Genomic DNA, 22,595 nt, shown 5'->3' with positions numbered 1-22,595 from the left:
TTTACAGCAAAGAATATACTACAATCAGCACATGCTCAGTACAGCACTGAACAAGCAAAGCATATTACAGTAAGGACAGTACACTGCTCATACCTGCTGTGGACTGAGTGCCAAAGCAGTAAAGCTTGTCAAACCGTGATGGGAGTGAGAGTGTTTGCAAGACAGGGCACACATCATGGCAATCTATGTACTGATGCTGCTATAGGGTCATCACAATCTATAGAAAGCACATATAGCAAATCAGGAATTGCACATGATGTGCATATAACTCCCCTGAGTGCACTTACAGAGGTGCACCATTGAGCAGGGTCAGAAAACTGACAAGTTTGTATGCCTCAAATCACCAGCACATCTACACTTTCCCATATATCACATATACATTTATGGCCCAAAGGCCCACAGTATATGCTACTAGCACCCTTAAGTGCAGTTTATCCATTGTGCAGTGCAGGAAGGGAGTACCACTGTCAGAACATGAGCTCATATTATGAGATGCAATGGAGAGGTAACATTGGAGTGTCACTGAATTTTAGTGGGACATTGTCTGCTGCTCAGTGAAAGATACGCATGGATGAGGCATCCCCTTTAGAAATGCATGTACCTTTACAAGTCTCATTATAGATTCCTTTTCTATTTTTACAACATTGTGTTTCTTTATAGTCTGATGCGTAGTCATTAATGCCAGTAATTAGCCACATGGCATATCGAACTTTGCACAGGGAAGGAAGGATACAGTTGTCTTGAAGAGCACCAACAAAATTATTATGTACCAGCAGCCAAAGAGTGTGTGTGTGTGTGTGTGTGTGTGTGTGTGTGTGTGTGTGTGTGTGTGTGTGTGTGTGTGTGTGTGTGTGTGTGTGTGTGTGTCTACATGCATGTATACGTGTGTGTGTGGGAAAATACTTTCTACAACTGGAAGATTAAGCTTTGCTTGTGAGCACATGCTTGTACAGATTTCCTTATTCAAATGTATGTGCAATTTGAGGTAACCGTGTTACTTTACATGGGAACAATTGGGGCTTTGTTCACCCTATGGATGTTTCCATGACTAACTTCAGTTACTGCAATGATGTGTAGCAGTTTTCACATAAACAGCTGAGGGGAATTTGCATGGTTAATAGCCCTCTTCATTTGTGTTGTTCAGTTATGTGTGCTGTCAGGGATGATTCATACAGCACTTGACTGCATCATGCTTCTGGTTTTATTTACATTATGTTGCTCACTTACATATATGCTGCATACCAGTTCTGTTAGTTGTAGGTCATAACATAGCGAGATTTTTTGAGATTTTGTTCAGTTTTCTCTGACTTGTACAGCAACCCTTTGTCAGCAGTAGGCTTGAATACAATGGACCATGTCTGCTTCTGAGAAAGGTTCCAGAGTGATTGTCTGTTTTTTTTTTTTGGTTAGCCATGTATTCTTATAAACTAAATATAAGAACAATAGGCTGGCAATTCTTAGTGGTAGAATAAAGAACAAGCAATATATAAAGCTTTTTAAATCTAGTTTTTAAATATGTTTATTAGACAAATGGCCACAAAACTGGCCCACAGTTTCCTTTAAAAATGGCCAGGCCTATAAAAGTCAGCTTCAAGGCATAAGCAGTGATAGATAAAATTGCATCTTTGTTTGATGTTTTAAGGAAACTTTCGAGTTTGTGCTCCTTAGTTTGTCTCAAAAAGTCGCACAATGATTCCATAATCTGGAATAAGTGCAGGCTTTAGAAGTGTTACGATTTGAAAAAAGATAAATAAAAAATATAAATGATGTTATGGAAAAAGATATAAATTCTTAGTTTAGCTGCATTATATGCTTGCTTACATTCACTTACTAAATTTATGAAACAGTTTGGTGAAAGTTGCTACTGTATGAACTGCCTTAATAAATGCATTTTCATAACAATTTATTATCACAATAATAATGCAATTAAACATTCAAAGTACAGTTTATAGTATTATACTGAAAGAAAAGAACTGCCAAAGTTTGTATTGTGGTATAAACTATTATAATAATTACTTTGTGGTTTTGCATAGTTTAAAACAAAACAGATGATTCATTTAGTGTTTTTTTCTGAGAGCAGTGAAATGAAACTGTGGCTGTGTAGGACTGAGCAAGTATTTGCAGATGCGTATATATACGAACGAAAATGAAAGTTATGAAAAAAAATCGAATCTAAGAATGCGTTAGTTTGTTGTTTTGCAGTTTAGAATTCTAACACTGTTTTTTTCACAGGCTCACCAGTAAAACTGTTGCAGAGTAGAATGAATTTACTGAATGCAGTTTGCTGAAATCTTGACACTGGTTAAAGAGTTGTGTGCTTTGCTGAAGGCAGTTGTGAGAAGAGAGAAGTGACTTCATAATTGATGATATTATTTAGGGATGTTAACGCAGCACTGCTCTCTCAATACGGCAATGAAGGGCCTTGATCTCCATTTTTTTTTTCATTTCTCTCTTTTATTCAGTTTTGATGTCAAGTGTCTTGTTTTGTGTAATGCTACTTTTGATTTTAATTGCACTGTTTTTACACTTTGGCAGCACAGGTTGCCAAATTTACAGACATGAATTTCAATTTCTTATGCAAAATCTCAAAAATCTGCAGATAAAATTGCAAGGATAAAAGTCAGTTCTTGTGTGAGTTACACTTATTTTGACACTTTTCTCAGATGTCTGTGATGCTGGCTTCCAAACTAAGGTGAACATTAATATCAAATACCAGCTTATATATTCATTGTCGCCTCACAGTAAGACGCTGTCCGGTTCGATTCTCAGCTAGAGCGTCTTCTGCATGGAGACATGCGTGGATGGGCGTACCTTCGTTGAAGGTTGTGCGTCAGGCCTGGCAAGCCGGTATGTAAAAATCAACTGCCAATCATTAGCGGACCGGAGTTCCGCTGTGGCGACCTCTAACCGGGAAAAGCCGAAAGACACAAACAAACCAGCTTATATATTTATCTTTGCTGGATGTTATGTGACCACTAAATTCTGCAAAAGCCTGATAACTAGTTAGACAGCTCATATTTCTGAACCTGTCCTTAAGTTGTTGAAACGTTCAGTCAAGTACACTCAAACAACTGTGTGTTCAGTCCTTATCTGGATGTTATGCAAACACTAGAAACAAGGAAATATGAATTGAATAAATAACAATAAATTATGCTCTACAAGGACATATTGACAAGAAAACTTGCATAGTATTAATTATTTATAAATAATTCTGATATGTTCTATCATGCATGCATGCAGTTTATCATTAGAATTTTAAATCTGGAATAAAAAAGCAAAGCCTTTCACTGAGACATGCAGGACATGCTGTACCAACCACCTTACATGATATCATAATTATGAGGTCACACTTGAATTTTTTACTGATTTGAGCAACAGAAAAGACTATAGTTACTGATCTGATTGATGACTGATTTGCTGCAGTCTGACCTTATGCAATCGATGTTTTGCTACTTAATCATTATTATTTGCACTGTCAATAGTGGAGCATGATGCATGTTAAGGATAGCTTGATTATTTCCTAGTCTGGAGATAGGTAATAAAACAACATTAACAGTTTTAGAACTGAGCATGACATAAATTTATGTTTTAAGAGTCAAACAGCCTAATGTTTAAACAAGACTTTTTTTTTGTTCTGAGTTACAGTTGAAAATACCCCATAAAGGAAAACATTGTAAATAAGTATTTCATAATATTTCTAGAAGCAGTGCTAGTTGCATAGAAAGTATTTTATCAGGCTGTTTTCCTGAGCTCTACAAACATGATCATCAGCTCTTCCTATCACAGTCAGTTCTCACATGGGCTGTGGAGGGTTGCTACCAACATAAAAGTATTTTTTCATCCCTTGTTTTTTTCAGCAAATACAGTTTGGGGATTCCCATCCTTGACGCACTTGCTTTCATCCACTCATATTAAAAGTACTCTAAGTTGAATCTCTGATTTCTGGTGTTGACTATGAGAATGCCAATAATTGACTTAATTCTGATTTTAATGGTGGTCTATTGGTATTGTTCCTTTTTGACTGGACCTCTTATTTCTTCTATCCACCAAAGTTGGACAAATGCTGATGCAGTGTCAAAATGTATGAAAATATTTACCTTTTCAAAGGCTGTGTGTTGAGAAATCATGAGCTGGGCCTTGCATTACATTTGTGTTCTTTGCATTGTTCATTGCTGAATCTCTATAAAGTAGTATAAAACGCTTCCAATAAAGCATGCACAGTTTGTTAGGCTCTGTCTCCCTTTACCAACAGAAAAGAAAAATAACTCATTTTCAAGTGATATTTCACACAAAGTGAAAATCTGTTTGTGGTTTATTAAAATACAGCAAGAAATTAATCAACATCTTGCCAAAGTTAACTCACATCAATGCATGAATAGTGTAAGATAAGCACATTGTTTTTTCTTTATGTGTTCATATCTCTATTTCACACTACCTGAGACTAAAAAAAAAACTTATGTTAAATGTACACGTGTGATGCCTGTTAATACTGTCATGCTACTCAAAATGTATAACACTTAGCATACATACACCTTATACTCTATGAACAGATAAAGGCCTCCCAAAAGTTCTAACACATATATATGGAAGAAAAGCTACTAACTAAAACCAAAATAATCATGCATATACTTAATTTTCCCAATCCATAATTTAGTAGCATTTGCATGGTAAAAAGGACAAGAAATATTTCTACTAGCTCTACATAACTAAACAGTGTCATCTGCTTTTATGTTACCTCACTGTAAAACGGACTGTCATTGGTACTGTAATGACCTGATAAACTGTACAAAACCAGTTTAGTGTGAGGTGTTTTATTAACTGCATAAATCAATCTTTTCTTAGAAGACCACAGTGAGTAACAGATTCTTTTTTTTTATTTTTCACTCATTTAAAAAAAACTGTTTTATTTATATTTTCCCCTGCCATGCACTGACTGCTGGGTTAGGGTGCGCATCTCCTGTGACCCAAATATGGATAAAGTGGGTATCACAAAATGAAAGGATTAATTAATTTCTTTTATGTCAACTTTTTTTCTTTTCCCTCCTTTTTTCTGTTTTAAGATAAAGTATTTGGATATTTCTTGCTTCCCCATTTTTTTACATTTATCTTTGTCTCCATGATCAAAGCAATAGGTCACCAAGAATGTAATGAGAAACATATTGTGCAATGTAATAAAAGATGCAGCGTAGATGTTATATAGTATTATCTTCTGCATAAGCAACAAGACACCCCAAAGTTTCAGAAAGTCAAGTACCACAAACAAGCTGTTGGGAATTATTTTCCCATTTTTTATGTCATGTCAACCCTTTCTTCACTTTGCCTTTTGCTGTTACATTTATTACAAATGAGCCTGTGGATTTTACAGTAGTTTTTTTTATCCATGGTGGTCTCCAGCAGAACAAATGCTGTATCACCTGTCCTACAGTGCCTGATATGCCATGTTGTTGCAACATAACTATGTCTTCACACTCAGCAAATAGTCCTTAGTAAGTAGATTCATGTGTCAGGAGCCTATCAGTTTCAATTCACACTAAGCACAGCCCTTGAATTTAAATATGCCTGGTAGCCATCATAATAGATTAGTTCTTAAATTAAATAAATACATAAATAGATATTTTATCAGTGATTAATGATTCATTTCAGATGCTTCTGCGTTCTAAGTTTGTGTCATGTGCGATTAATAAGAAACATATTCTGATATTTATTTATCTTTTGCTGACCAGCTTAGTCCTACGAGGCTAGTGACCTCTTTTCAGGTTAGACATGAAGTGGTAGTTCTACTGCTAAGGGAAATTTGGTGGGGCATTAGACAACTTCCCAGTATTCTTTTCAATAGGTGCCTTGGAATCTTTTACACCCACCTGCACTGTTACTAACTCAGGGAAACAGAACCTCATTTTAACATCTCATCTGAAGCGTGACATACTCAAGAGTTCAGCAAACCCCTAAAGCTGCATTGCAGTGCCCCCAGTCCAGTCACTTAAGGGGGGAATAAAACCCACAGCCTTCTGGTCTTCCAGCACCAAAGGCAAATGTGCTACCTGTTGTGCTACCAACACTACTTAAAAGTGCTGAACTGAATACAGTGTAGAAAAATATACTTTTGTCAAACAGCTTGGCTCTTTCCTCCCTCAATTACTTACTAAGTAACACATTCAGACTGCAGCTTGTCACAGCATTATAGTCACTGATGCAAAGCTGTCAGTTTAGCTGTGGTGCTAGGTAGGTACTGAAATTTTAATGAAGAAAATAAAGATTACTGAGATTAGAATCTTATTGGCGTGTATAAATATCATAACAAGACCATGATTATTTTCAAAAAATCAGCAGTCATATAAAAATTACAGCTCTGTACGACAAATAAACTCTATTTACAATGCATAGTTATAGTTTTTGGTGGACTAGTTTCAGTTGCAGTGTATACAGGGATGATAGTTTTCATTTTATCTAGTCATGGGTAATTTAGCTACAAATACCATTCTCGCTGCAAGATATAGAAGGACAGGAATTAAAAACATGTACTGGAGAGCATTGCTGCAACTGAATTTCTGTAACTTGAAGAAAAGACCTGAAAGCACTCAGGATAATAACAGTCAGGATCCTGCACGTAGTTAGTAATGAGCTATTCTCTTTTTTTGCTATCCATTGTTTGGTTTGCAAGGCATTTGTTATAACTCCCCTTTATGTTGTTGTGTCGGCTTTTCCCGGTTAGGGGTCGCCACAGCAGAACTCTGGTCTGCTAATGATTGGTAGTTGATTTTTACGTGCTGAGTTACCAGCCCTGATGCACAACCTTCAACAAAGGTACACCCATTTACGCATGTCGTCACACAGAAGACGCTCTAGCTGAGAATCAAACCGGACAGCATCTTACTCTGAGGTGACAATGCTACTGCAGCACCACCACTGCGGGTCTATAACTCCCCTTTATTTGCAGGGGTGAACTAGGAGTACTACCTGGTTAAATGACTTGTTTAGAGTTACACAGTAGGCAAATGGAAGGTGAGGGAATCAAACCCTGTGCTATATGAAGGATTTTGTTATATCTTGGCTTTAATTCCCTGTATTAAGTGCTGGACCATGCCTAAGAAGCCAGTGCAGTGTCAATGCAAAAACATGGACTTCAATAATGCACTTTCACTATTTTTTCTTGCACTGGATTTAGCTTACATACATATTCAATGGTATAAAGGGGAGTTATAATACTGAATATGTATGTAAGCTAAATCCAGTGCAAGAAAAAATAGTGAAAGTGCATTACTGAAGTCCATGTTTTTGCATTGAAACTGCACTGGCTTCTTAGGCATGGCCCAGCACTTAATACAGGGAATTAAAGCCAGGATATAGCAAAATCCTTCATATAGCACAGGGTTTGATTCCCTCACCTTCCATTTTCCTACTGTGTAACTCTAAACAAGTAATTTAACCAGGTAGTACTTCTAGTTCACCCCTGCAAATGCACAATTTTATCCACTGAGATTACCAGGTCAAATACTACCATTATTTCTATTACTACTGCTGCTGCTACTACTATTATTATTACTACTGCTGCTACTACTGGTACTACCACTACTACTGCTGCTGCTGCTGCTACTACTGTGGCTGCTACTATTACTAATGTTGCTGCTACTGGTACTACTATACCATTACCACTAATATGACTGCTGCTGCTGCTGCTACTATGACTACTGTTGCTACTACTACTCCTGCTGTTGCTATTACAACTACTACTACTAACGCTACTGTTACTACTACTATTATTATTACTACTACTGCTACCACTGGTAGTACTACTGCAACTACTACTGCTGCTGCTGCTGCTACAACTACTACTGTTGCTGCTAATACTACTATTACTATTGCTATTACTATTACTACTAGTGCTACTTCTGGTATAACTTTTACTATTACTTTTACTATAACTATTACACTACAACTACTGGTAGTGATATGACTGCTATTATTACTACTACTACTACTATTACCACTATTACTACTGTTATGACTACTCATTACTACTACTAATAATACTACTACTATTACTAATAATAATGTTGTTAAAGTATTCTTAGATTTTTTTTTTTTAGTAATAGTTAAATAAATAAACAGCAAATAAATAAATCAAACATAGCTGTTTTAACTGCTATGAACTTCATGTTTGCCTTAACAGGTAACATAGCTGTTCAAATACAGCTCTTATTGAGGCATTACATTTTTTGTTGCCAGACCTTCTTACAAGTCAAGAGATTAATGTTGCCATTATTGCTGACAGAAAATCATATAACTTTCTCATAAATCACAAATAACAGAGCAGTAGCTATATATATTTCAGTACAACATGCTGTCCTTCACATTGTTTAAATATTTCTAAAAGTCTGTTGACTAGGTGCAATCGACAATTATTTTTCGGGAACTAAAAACTGACCTTAACAAGGAAGATACTTAAGTTTTGTGACAGATGGTGTAATATCTTAAAAAGTCACATGGACTCATACTGGTTTACTTCAATAAATATACACCAAAGCATTTCTTGAAAATTTCACAAATCGTTCACAAGTTAGACATGTTCATCCGTATTCATCACAAGCTTCACTTTGACTTAAAGCATTTTAATGAAGGTTATGAAACAAGAAATAGTGCACAATTCAATGACCTAGAACTATGATCTTTTTCATGCTTTTACTGCATATTGAAACAAGAATAGTGATTTACCACAAAACAACATCTTAGCCAAAGCTATACTGCTCACATAGAACAAACCAAAAACATTATCATCTCAGTTTTTTCCTTTTTAAGAAAATGTGGAAGGACCACTTAGGCACCATATAAATTTTACGGATGAATCAGTTATGGATGCCAGTTTGTCACCACTCAGGAGAAACGACTAGTTAACAACATTTTAAGGCAGAAGAAGCTCTGTGTCCTTTTATAAGCGATACACAATTCAGAACAGAAGTAACTGTCTAGCTAGGAAAAGACAGATAGTAGATTTTAGTGCACATATATTAACACGTCTACACACACATGTATACATGCACATGTAAAAATAAATGTACACATCGCTTGCATGCACATTTCACAGATATGAAAAGACACACACACATCAACACACATGTATACATGCATATGTACACACAAGCATATGTATATGAGTGTGTCTATATGTGTGTACACTCACGCACATAAATATATCTGTATATTTATATCCATATATGTATATCTAGCTATATAAAGAGATTGATCTGTCTATTAATATATAGACAGAAAGAGAGATTATTTACACACACACACACACACACACACACACACACACACACACACACATATATATATATATATATATATATATATGTATTCATATTTACATGTGCGTTTGTCCAGGTAGGAATACAACAAACAGATGAGTGTACTAGGGACCATAACTCATAAGTAAGTCAATAAAAACAAGCTTCATTCTCCACATTATGCTGATTTGAACTTGGTTTTGTCCTGATAAGTACTTTTCACTTATTCCATAAAATCATGTAGTAAAACTCAAGCAAAGAGTGAAAGTAGTTTGCCCAATAAGAAATTTGGATACACTGAATGGTTATACAATTTATAAGTCAAATTCACTGAAGAAAGATTCCTTGAGAAAATCTCATCAATAGCAGAGTTTATTGACTACAAAATTTGGCAGAATTTGGCCATTTAGAAATCTTACTGTGTATCAGCAAGCGCTTAAGTCTGAGGAAGTGCTGATCTTGGAATTACAATTTTACAACAAAGATGCATGAACCCGCTCATAAAATATTGCACTGCATTTTTTGCTGTTTCTGGTTTCCATGTGTATTGTAATCAAATGAACTGCTTTCAATGCAGCTCTGTGAAGAAATCAGTTTCCATAGGACTGTCCTTCAGACATCTGGTACATGTCCAACCATTCAGTTACAACTAAATTCAACTTCATGTCCTGTTTTTTATGGATCATGCTTTAACCATTGGTTTAAAATCCCAGTTTTCTGTTAGTTCTAGTGAATCTCTTGGCTGATATAACATGTGTACACTTGCGTTTGTATGACTGTGTTTTATCTAAAGCATGTTGTGTTGCTGGGCTTTGCTTTCCTACTCTGGCCAGTCTACTACAGTATTTTAAGCTATGACCTACATAAAAGGGGAAACATATTAAAAATGTTATGTCATTTCATAAGTGATAAGAAATCTTCATACGCACATTTGCAAAAAGCTTAATCAAGTACATAAAGGGCATGTGTTTGTCAGGGTCCCTATTAATTTGACAAAGCTTTAGCTTGCTGAACTACAAAAGATCAACAGCTAAAGATCGAAAGAGCCAAACCACGAGCGGCCAGCTAAGCAAATTTTTTCTAAGGGAAAGAATTTGCTTGGCTGTTAACAGGAATTTGCCTTTTCCCCAATGTGGAGCGATCTCGGATTTAGTATATTTAGTTGGGGGGGGTGTGAGGGGGCACAGCCCCCCACATGGGGAGGTATGGGGTGACCCCCCCCACACTTATTTCAAGTTGAAATGTTTTTGTTTTGTGTAACGGCCAAGCAAATTCTTTCCATGGGAAAAAATTTGCTTAGCTGATCGTTCACAGTTTGGACGTTTTGATCTTTAGCTGTCGATCTTTTGTAGTTCGACAAGCTAAAGTTTCAGCAAATTAATAGGGACCTGTTTGTCATATGATGACTACTAGTACTAGTACTGCTACTATTGGTACTACTACTGTTACTATTACTACTAGTACCACTGTTACTACTGTTATGACTAATAGTACTACTGGTACTACTAATATTACTACTAATAATAATACTAATAATAAAAATAATAATAATAACAATAATAGTGTTAATCACCATTATAATATGTTCTTAGATGTTTTATAACTACATTAGTAATAGATTAATAAATAAACAAACAAGTAAACAAATCAAACATAGCTGTTTTAGCTGCTATGAACTTCACATTTGGCTTAACGGGTAACACAACTGCTCAAATACAGCTCTCATCAAAGGATTATAATTCCAAAAGTGAAAGAACAACTTGGTATATATTGCAAGTTTAGTTCCAGCAGAATGACAGCATGTACCTGCATACTAACTTCAGATGAAAATAAAATGCTTTCTTCTTATAATTTAAATAAATATCAAAATCTTAAAAAGTAGATTGGCATTTGCTTTTAATTCTAGTTTCTGTTCTGAAGAAAGAAAGTAAGAATCATACCCTTCTGATTTCTTGACCTTATAACCTGCAATGTGAATGTTTCTGTACAAACTTAATGTTTTATATGACAATGCTGCATACAGCAGCCATCTTTCTCCTCTTGCTTGGTACAGTCTTGTAGCCTTGATAGTAAAATTAATAACTGATACACTGCCAGTTAACACTTGTATGATTTGCATTTCATTTTGTTATCTCTGCCAGTAAACTTCTAACAAAAGTTGATGAAATACACCGTGTTTATGACAAATTTATCAAAATAAACAAAAACAAAATATTGACAAACATGGGAAATAAAATAGAAATATTTTTATGTTTCTTTTCCAGATAACTTTAATTTGCTGGTTTGTATATTTGCCATACTACTATCGAAGAGAGGAAAATGAGTGAGCTGATTGTTTAATACAAATATATAAATTGGATGACTGTGGGTATGAGCATCAAAACATAATCTGTTTTCTTTATTTTGCATCAAATGACAAAAATATAGTTTATGACTTAATAAAGTGTTTAGCAGGAAATGTCAAATTAATATTTGACATTTTTTCTGACTAACCAGTGCTCATAATATGGGGCAAGTGGTAAAAGAATGAGAGGTAAACAAGGGATAGAAGGGAAGTAGAATGTCAAATGCACTTAAAGTAAAAACTAGATAAGTCACTCATCTTGTTTTGTCATCAGATAGATGTGATGTCATAGTTTCTGATCTTAAACTACGTTTCAAGAGATGAGTCCTACCCAGGTGTGATATGAGAAAATGTTAAAAGATTTTTTTTTCTTTTACATAAGAGTGTTAGAGGTGCATAACAAACCTTTATGAGAAATTTGTGGAAAAATAGCTGAAGAGGACTCGGTTAGCTCTTAGAGGGATGTGCAGGATTTAGAGAAAAATAACACAGTATTAATTAAAGTATTGTATCTTATCCATAAAAACCTACAGCAAGCACACAGTGTGACAACAGGTTCATATCTCAGTCTAACTGCTATTTATATTTTTAATTTATAGCCACCTTTAACACAAAGCACAGGCCTCAATTTGCAGGACTAGCAAACAGTGATGTCAGCAGAAGCTGATTACAGACTATAAAATGCTGTATATAAATTAATGATGATGCAGTATTTTACATTCTAATAATGATAACATCATTACTGCTGTGTTGAAAAAAGTCATACTACTAACAGCTGAGGCACTTATTAAGTCAAGCAAATATTACCTACTGTAGGACATCACACATTATGAACAGGTTTGTATTTTTGATGCTGCAAAATAGATTTGGCATAACTGTTATCTGTGGGACTTTTGATCGCTGGGATATCAGCAAAGGGAAAGAAAGCAGACTGAATTCATTTTACTGTCATGATATATATATATATATATATATATATATATATATATATATATATATATATATATATATATACTATTTTCATAAAGACAAAAAGAAAAATGTTTCTTTTATTGTGATGTAAAGGCAACCACTATTAATGTAAATGTTGGAACAAATATGCAGTAGCAACCTTTTAGTAATATGACACACAAGCCTTAAAATGTTTTAATAATAAAAGTCAGCTTAAACAAAATGAGTAAACTATAATATCATCTGACAAAATTTAACACTTCTCAATGGACAAAGAGGAAGGCCATTTAAGTTATAATTTCAGATTAGGACTAAATATGTATTGTTGATGAAATCCTTATGAGTATCTGACTACTGGCATTCCCTAGAATGCTTTATCAGCACCAGTACTACTGTAGAATAGTAAAACACATAAATGGAAATATTGGACTGCTACAGTATGAAGGAAGTACATTTCCAGAAAAGTGCTAATAAGTGACATCTGCAACAGTTTTCTCTAAACTGAAATCCCTATACAGGACATCGTTCCACAGATGTAATAATTTCATATTGGCCATTTTACACACTACTGCTGACTTGTTGCAAGTGTACAAAAAGATTGGCATCATTTTATTAAAGCTATATGTTTATAGGAACATTTGTATTAGTAGTAGTAAAACTACACATTTCATTATTCTGAGAAAGGAAAGGAAAGGAAAGGAAATTAAAGGATGGGAAAGGAAAGGAAAGGAAAGGAAAGGAAAGGAAAGGAAAGGAAAGGAAAGGATGGGAAAGGAAAGGAAAGGAAAGGATGGGAAAGGAAAGGAAAGGAAAGGAAAGGAAAGGAAAGGAAAGGAAAGGATGGGAAAGGAAAGGAAAGGAAAGGAAAGGAAAGGAAAGGAAAGGAAAGGAAAGGAAAGGATGGGAAAGGAAAGGAAAGGAAAGGGGAAGGAAAGGAAAGGAAAGGAAAGGAAAGGATGGGAAAGGAAAGGAAAGGAAAGCCCAGTTCAATTTTTAGCTCTTCTAACAACTGCATTTGCTACCATTTTCGAAAGTGTATTTCTTTTTCTTGAGTTAAGAAACAGGCATGATAGGTACTTCATAGTTTCTGTGTTAGCTAGCAGGTTTAGTGTATATGATCTCACTCCATGGCATAATAAACAAAAATAGATGACCAACTTACCACCATGATGTGTCGACTTTTACCATATACATCTTGCTCCATCTGTCTTGTGGTTATAGCATCCCAGCCTTTTCCCTCATTATGTCAGATATTGTCTAAACTACTGATTTACATATCAGCAGCTCACATATGCAAGTACCTTATAAGCACTTCCTTCACACCTCACCAGGAGAACACATTCACGCCTTTATCACTAGTGTGAAGCCTTCTGTTAGTATCCTGGTGTCTGTTGGATCACAGGCTGATGCTGCTGAAAATGGTACTGTAGTATAATTTGGTAGACAGGTGCATTAGGTTCTTTGACAGATAACCAAAGTGTTGACCGTACAGGCTCTTCAGAGTGAAAGGAATAACTAGTGGTCTAGTAACTTGAATATAAACTAGGATAAAGTCAGACTAGTGCAGCTTGTTGGTACAGGGCATAGAGACCACTTAAAGGTGTGATGATGCATTACATGTGTAGATGCAAAACAATAATGATGGTCTGGTCCTTACAGCAAACATGATATTTTCACTTGCATTCCTGTCACTAATCAACATCTGGAGGGCTACTGATTACAAAAATATGGTTTCAGATGTACCAGGAGTGTGAAAGAAAGAATCACAGGCTACAGGGGCCTGATCACATCAAAGTTTACAGTTAGAAACATTGGCATCCTCCTGAGATATGCTAATCTTTGTCATTAGTTGTTTATGTAAGTAATTTTTTGTTATTAGGTGTTTCATCAGTTATTCTTTATTTACTTAATGTAACATTTTGTTTAACTTTCTAGGAACACAGAGTTGTTGAATGGCCTATCCACATTTAATTATACGTTGTTAAGGGCTGACATATATCATGCGTTTCATTTTGAGGTAGGCACGTGCAGACTATGAGGCAGAACTAAGATCCATGCCTGTTAATACTATACCTCGGTCTAAAATTATGCATTTCATGGCAGCAAAGCCATATGTCCAAAACAGTTACAACTCATTTCTCATGCTATACTAAATATTTACAAGTGGGCAAATGAGTGCTTTTTCATGGCAACTGGCATTGCACTGATAACTACTCTGTCACATATGTCACTGTAGCATTCTACTGGTACATTTACTGCCAACTGATTCAAAAACAACCAGTGACTAATGAGTGACTTATACAGTTTTGCATTTATTTATTTAACAAGTGGGTGAACTGAACCACTAGGACCCCTTTTCAATGTTGGCCGACCTACAAAATTAGAAGACTGGATAAAATTCTTAGATAGTTCAATAATGTATATAAAAGGAAATACTTCACATGTATATACAATGCATACATAATACTGCTTAAGACAAGATGATATGCTCCATGAATACAGTCCTACAGGATCAACAAAATGTCTGAAAGGTTTGTGTTGCTATGTAACAAATTCAATAAAACAAGTGTATGTTGTGTGATTTCCTTCATCTGGTGTGGTGAAGTGTTGAACCTAGTGTTAATACTGTTAAATTAGCATATTAAACAATGGGTTCCTAAATTCATGCATACATTTAAAACTGTAGGATGACTGGTAGAATTCAGAAAACATGTTGCACATATTTAAATAACATACAGTAATTAATCTGGCCTCTGATAATCTGCGTAGCGGCTACTGATTTTTGATCCTTCTTTCTGATTTTTGGTGTGTACAGTACATTTGTTCTATTTTTGCAGTTATACCATCTTTAATTTTACCAAATGTTATGAAAGTTATTAACTGTATATATGCTGCATATGTATAGTCTCTCTCTCTCTCTCTCTCTCTCTCTCTCTCTCTCTAGACTATTCTGATTATTTTAGAATTATTATTTTCCTTCTGTATTGAATAATATAGGCTAGTAAACTGAATAATAAATTTATATTTTTAAAATAACAATACACATTTTTTATTTTATATTTGAATCTACTTAATAACTGTTACTGGATCTTTTCTTATTAGAATTCCAGTGAAAACTGTGCCTGACAAATTGGACATTCCTGGTCATTGAATATAAATAAAACATGATAAATTCTGCTCCTTAAATTACATAGAAAGGCCTTCTCAAAAATAAAGCTATTGCAGAACAGAAGAAATCAGTTAAATTATGCATACATCAGAAATGTAACAGTTTTTTAGTTTTGAGACCAACATCTGTACACATGCGCGCATGTGTCTTTAATTCATTATAATTTCATGTATTAGTTTCTTATTCCTCTTCATCCTGGTTGCACCTTAAGCAATTACACAACCATATCTCTGTGCATAATCCATGAAATAAGTTATTTTAGCAATTCCCTTAAGTTGTATAACATAAATGTATACAATCATCGTTTTTTTTATTATACTTGACATTAAAAATTTCAAATTGAATGTTTGGATGAATTGAAAATGATGACTAGGGCTCCCCTATTATAAACAACAAATTAACAGACAGATTGAGAAACAAAATGTTCATCCTTCCATTTTATGTAAATTCTGCAGTTACTTTTTTGATAAATATATAGTAAATTGTAAAAATATTGCACTGCATTTTGCTTTGCATGGCTATAGATTTTAGTGCAAATCAGACGCATTAAATGGTTTTAGTTTACTTGTTTACTTAACAGTAATAAATCATTTTATTCATATTACCAGACACTTTGAGCACTCTTCAAAATATAAATCTAAGCTGTCTGTAATTTCCTGCACTGTTTCAACACTTTGATAAATAAATTTACAAAATATGTTTTCTTTATGGTTTGGGGTTTGTGCATCTTCCACTGTTATGAATACAGCGGATAAGAATTGTTTATGTTGTTATCACTTTTCATGCTATAGATACAGGTTTTTAACACACTGATTTAAATGATTCACTGCTACCTATTATAACTTAGTCCTGACAATTGGATCAATGCTCAGGTGTTTTTTTTTTTTTTTTTTTTTTTTATGTAAGGTGTATGATCAGGATAATTCCATTCCTTACTATATATTTCGCAGCAAGAAATACTTGAAAGCGAATTTAGATATTCTATATTGAGGAAGTTTGGCAAGCCGTTAACTTTTTGCTGTTGTTGTTTACATTTGATTACGTTCGTTATTGAGTTTTAATGTGAAATACATCATTAGTTTAAAATGGACAGGAGATATTTATTAAGATACACATCCTATTTAACATAAAAAGTTGGATGGATTAAATGTGTGAGAGAGACAGAGAATGAGATTTTCCACGAAATTAATGACTGAGATATAATTATTGTTACCAAGCCCGCACTAAGGTAAATAATTCCACCTTCATAAACGCATAAGAAGAAAAAGGCTGACTGAAAGTGACAAGGTCTTATCTGGTGTTTGGATTGCCTTACAGGCACGAAACGTTCATCTCCTTTGCTGATGTAGCTACAAAGATGTCCTCTGTTAGCGAACACAGTGCACTACTTGCAGGGGTTCAAGCCATGCATCTTGGTTTCTCTTGATATTTATTTTGGCACTTTCCAAAAATTCTGTCTAGCAAATTCAGTCTTGTTAGTTTATGTGATTTGTCCTTAGAATTTTTGTTCACATATGTGTGTGTGTGTGTGTGTGTGTGTTAGCGTTGCCACCTTTTCAAATGGCCAAAGTGGGACATTTTCAGTACAAACATCAGATTTTAGAGGCCGACACATACCCACGGTCAGGACAAAGGATAGAACTTAACTTTTTTGCCTAAATAAATGCTTATTCTTGTAGCATTTTAGTTGCTTATTCTATTTCTTATAACATTTAGGTATTTTAGATACAGAATAACTGTTTTATGCAACTATTACATAAAATATAGGAAATAATTTTGTCCTAAAATCTCAGGACATTTGCCATTTTTAAGATTTTTTGTCTGGACACAACTGCCCAAAGAGGGACTGTCCCTCGCAAAGTGGGACTGGTGGTAACCCTAGTGTGTGTGTGTGTGTGTGTGTGTGTGTGTGTGTGTGTGTGTGTGTGTGTGTGTAAAGAGTAAGTTATCTAAACTGCAATAGTCCAACTAATTTGTAAACATTCAGACACTACATTCTTGTATAAGCTACTTGCTTTCTCTGCGGTATCGTGTTTGTTACAAGCAAATGAGCAGCTACGCATACTGTTTGTAGTCTACTGAGTACAATTTTCTACACATTACTTAGAGAAACCAAGTTTATATATATATATATATATATAGGGAAAGTAATGCACGCATTTGGTAAGTGCTGAAGGAAGTAAGGTGTCAAATTTTTAACTGCTAGATAGGTTGGGGGGGGGGCAGCAAAAACTACACAAACATGCTAAGTTAAATTATCTGGCTACACCTAGAAGCTGGTATGTAGTTTAGCCTTGTATTGCTAATTCGTAGCCTATATGTCTTTCGAAAGCATACGCAGTATTTTAATAAACTGGATTTAGGATTAAGTCAAACAGTCCAGCCTTTTAGGTGGGCATACAAGCAACTATAATAATCAACCTATGTCTTAGTTTTGGTGCTTCTTTCTACTAGAAAGTCTGCTTATCTACAGCTAGCAAAGTTAAGAACTATAATCCATCCATCCATCCACAACTCCTTTTTACCATTCTGACATTCCTCTCAACTGTATAGATTTTCGCAGAATGTCCAGATTTTTGCCTCATTTTTTTTTTTTTTTTTTTGCCTATTACTGGTAAAATTGTGGTTTTCTGACAAAGCATTGCCAAATCTTTGAGGAGTGGAGTCAGAAAATAATGACCGACATATAAGATTCAGACTTCATATGCTTCAGAAAATTCATATTAATGCAAAACCTGTTATTCTATCAACTTTCTAAATTTGTAAGAGCAATATTTAAAATGTGTCCTTATTTTGCCCCCCCCCCCCCTATTATTTATGACTTTGTCCACATTTCTTGCTCTAAGAGGTTGAGAGCTATGCACGTGGGATCAGGGTGTCACTTCTACAGTGACAATCGTCACTCTAGCCAATGCTCATATACCGCCTTGTAATACTAACTTAAAAATGTAGGGTTACGCTCTGCACGTAATGTGCATCTGTCAGTAGCACATGATTGAAAATGCTTGAATAAACCAAAGTGCGTTATTTCAGAGTTATTTCTGATATGCAGATTGTTTTGCAGTATTATTATTGAAATCTCCCGTGTAAATTTTCAATAAAAAACAGGCAGTCATCCTGATTGTTAAAACTGATGAGGTTTCATATAACTGAACTGTAACAAGTAGATATTTACCGCTGTGTGTGTGTGTGCGTAAGTGTGTGTTGTATATGCACACATATATGTAATTATATATATATATATATATATATATATATATATATATATATATATATATATATGGTTACCACATGCAGGTAAAATTTAAATATTTAAAATAGGAGGCGACTGATGGCTTCAATCAGTAGAGACACAAGGTGTTTCTTCGCAAAGTTATTGTCATTTGAATTTCTATATTTAATGTCTACGCTTAAACCATACCTCTTGAAGAGTTGTCTGTGGAGCCTTTAAAAAAGTTGTATATATTTAATGGGTACTTCATTGTGAAACGCCCTCGTCTTTTTTTATTATCAAGAGAATTGAAATGGATAAACTAGCGGTCTTGCTGTATGCAAAAGGCGGTTTGAATGTTTTATATTATTATAAGAAACTTTTTTGCCCCAAAGCTTAGCACCTACTCTTTTGAGTAGATATGCTCGATTTCACATTTCTCTATACTTCTGAAACACTAAGTGCATTTTAACAGAACCATAGAACACTGCTTGCCTTTTCTCTTAACTTTTTCAACTTCACAGTTAAATCATTCCTAGCTTTAGACAAATAACTGAATGTTTAGCATTCCTCGTTAAGACAGTTTTTATTTTTCAGGGGCAGAATGCTGGGGATTTGCTTACTAGTCAGTATACCTTATATCAGGACAGTTTGCTGCATACTAAATTATTTGTAAAAAAAAAAAAGAAAAAGTTTAAAAAAATGCAGCCGGCAGCCAGTTAGGTTTTCTTTCTTTTTTCTTTCTTTCTTTCTTTCTTTCTTTCTTTCTTTCTTTCTTATCTAAGGCCACGATTACGTATTCTGTGAGAGCTGCTATCTTCTTAGAAAACTGCAGTTGTACAGTAACATGCACATATACAATTTGGGAAACTACTATTCTTACGTACCTGTACTGCCATTTTTCCTTTTCCCGTTTCTCTTGTCTGTTTCTACAGGAGATAGGGCTTGCCTGACATAATCCCCAGGAACGCATGTTGCTCCACTCGGGGTATTATTACCCAAGCTAGGGGAATTTGTACACAAAGCTGAAGGGCTGTTTACTAAGTCTGGGGTGCCAGGTTCTGGGTGCAGGCAAAGGCTGTGCCTAGTGGCTACAGGAGGTGAGGACATCTGAGGAATGTGCCAGTTGGACTGAAGAGCCTGATGTTGTTGGTGATGATGGTGGTGGTGGTGATGATGATGGTGATGTCCTCTGTGATGCTGATTGCCAAACATGCTCTCTTCATTGGGATATCCAGCAATTATGCACGACGGAGTAGACGTAGCAAGATCAGGGTAAGATATATGGTCAGGCCTCCCGTGAATTGACAAGGACGACTGTGAAAACGGGTTTAAGCTTTGCGCAGGAACATGGGGACTGCGCAGGCAGCTGAAGATGGTGTGATCCATGGCAGAAAAGTTTAAGTCCACCTCGATCCTTGTAACACTGGTATAGACACCCACGTTTTCAGTCTTAATCTGTCAGAAGATAAGTTTCCAAAAAGAAATGCCCACTTTCCAGTACAGTACCGACAATCCACGTCTTCAGCTCTAGCAAAGATCCGTAGGTTGAAAACAAATTCAGCAGTACGCACATGCTACATGAAGCCCTGCAAGTTGAGTTAGTTACTGAGAAGAAATTCTCAAATGGCAGTGAGGGGGGAGAGCGTCAGGACACAGACCAATGGAAGGTGGTCCCAGAGAGTTATTTTCCTGGGGTATGGCCACGGTGAGTGTATTAATAGTAATGTAACATGAGCTGGGGCGGCTCTGTAAGTTAGCATTGGCCACAAGGAAAGCTCACACCAGCACACGCTGCACCAAGTATTTCAAACTATCAAAATGTTTTTATAGCAGATTTAAAATAAAACACTGCCAGACAACGATAAAGTTTCTATTCTGGGGGGCACTGATTCTGTATTACATAGGGTAAATATTATTCTCGAAAAGAATGCACTGCTAGTAGCCGGACTGTAGAGTTGTCTCAACTACACGTTAAAAGCACTGTTGGATAAGGACCCATTTTCTCGCAAGAATTTCCAAATACATGTATTTTTCTGTTAAATGAAGAAATGTGCAATCGCATATATTTGAGCAAAACATCACTTTGCAAACATTCAAATGGATAGGCAGTTTAGCTGAATGCATTGCTTTGCTTAAGGCTAAGCAAGTATCTCTTAAATTATGTTACTGTTATTATAACCATCGAGAAGCACAGGCCACAACATAGATAAACATGCATCTACGTGTAGGAAGACAACAGATGCAATATTTTGTTGGTTGGTCGGTTTGTGAATACTTCAGACCATATACAGAGATTCTAATAGCTTAAATTCTGTGCCTAGTTGATTTGCATCTCCTGTCACTCTAAGGCTGCATCTTTTTCTCTACCGGGAAAATAATCACTCAGTAACTTGGTGTAACCAGATACACAGAAATAAATAACCGCAGTCTGCTTTTCAGTTACTTTTTTGGTAAATGCACTTTGTATGCATTACTTTAAAAAGTTGAAATGGACAAATACTTAGCATGGTGACGTTGCCATGCTTATTTATTTAGATCTAGTTTGCAAGTATATGTGTATGGGGGGAGAGGATGTTTTTAATGAAGTTAGACAAACAGAAGAAGCACTTGCTACCTTTATGATCTGCTGAGGGTTCTTCAGGTTGCTTCCTTACAAAGCCCTTTGCGTTGGCTACATGATCTGGGGAGGCATAAATCAACTGTGTATTATTAGCAAGACCTCAGATTTTTTTCAAGTAAAAACTGACGTTTTATGGACACGTGTAATTTTTCAAGGACACACTATCTCTACAACCAGTAAAAAAGAACGTGTTTCACTGCAATGCCGAGATAAAAGTTCACTTTTATAGAACTTGAATTGTCTGCTTATTCACTAATATACTAAGATGTTTTAGATGCAAAATAATTACTTTATGCGGTTGTTGTGGAAACATGTGAAAAATTAGTGCGCTAAACTCGCAGGAATTGTCATTTTCGTGTTTTCGCAGGAAGAAACTACCCATGCAGGAGCTCCATGCATAAAGAGGGACAGGTGGCAACCCCATTTCCCATTTTGGTCTGAAAAGAAGTTAATTCACTACCAGAAGACGTAACATAAGAGGAAGGGGTGTATATATGTTGCATTGCTCGCATTAACGATACCTGGAGTATTTTAAATAATTGCCCACTGTACCTCTGTTGCTCTCAGTTAATTAACTCACTCAGCTGACAGCTTTATCTCGAAAAAATGAGGAAGGAAGGCAAGAAAGAAAGAAAGAACATTTTATTGCTGAAGGAAAGGGAACGAAAGAGGTTTCTGATGCTGCAGCTTGCAGCTAAACATCAAAACACATAAAACACTCCTAGCTGTTACCGTGTTTCATTTCAAGATAAATGCCATTAAAGTTTTCAGGCTAACAGAAGGAGATGCAATAAAGCAGTGCACATAAACAAGTCTTTTCAGTTTAAGTGACTAAGTTAACAAGAAGCTGCAATGTGTTCCGGAGATACAGGCCCACGTCAAAAACTAACCCCAGCACTGAAACTATGCCTTCGATGAAACCCTATCTTCATATCAATGACCATCAACTTGCTAGCAGGAAATATGACAACTCTTCTGCGTGATTTTCCTCAGCTCTGTTAAGGACGTTTATT

The 22,595-nt window shown here is 35.5% G+C and overlaps 1 protein-coding gene across 1 annotated transcript in view; it reads right to left on the bottom strand.

The window, feature by feature from the left end:
* MEOX2 (mesenchyme homeobox 2) overlaps positions 1–20,651 on the bottom strand; it is a 331,609-nt gene extending 310,958 nt beyond the window's left edge. The window contains exon 1 of the mRNA XM_044069483.1: positions 19,847–20,651. Within this exon, the coding sequence (XP_043925418.1) occupies positions 19,847–20,348 (502 nt within the window). The 5' untranslated portion in view covers positions 20,349–20,651. The remainder of the gene's footprint in view (positions 1–19,846) is intronic.
* Positions 20,652–22,595: the final 1,944 nt, after the last annotated feature.

This window comes from Protopterus annectens, chromosome 4.part0 (genome assembly GCF_019279795.1).
Source record: "Protopterus annectens isolate FY-2018-M chromosome 4.part0, PAN1.0, whole genome shotgun sequence".
Lineage (NCBI taxonomy): Eukaryota > Metazoa > Chordata > Ceratodontiformes > Protopteridae > Protopterus > Protopterus annectens.
The sequence above is the reverse complement of the archived record's forward strand: the minus strand, read 5'-3'. Positions and strand labels throughout refer to the sequence as shown.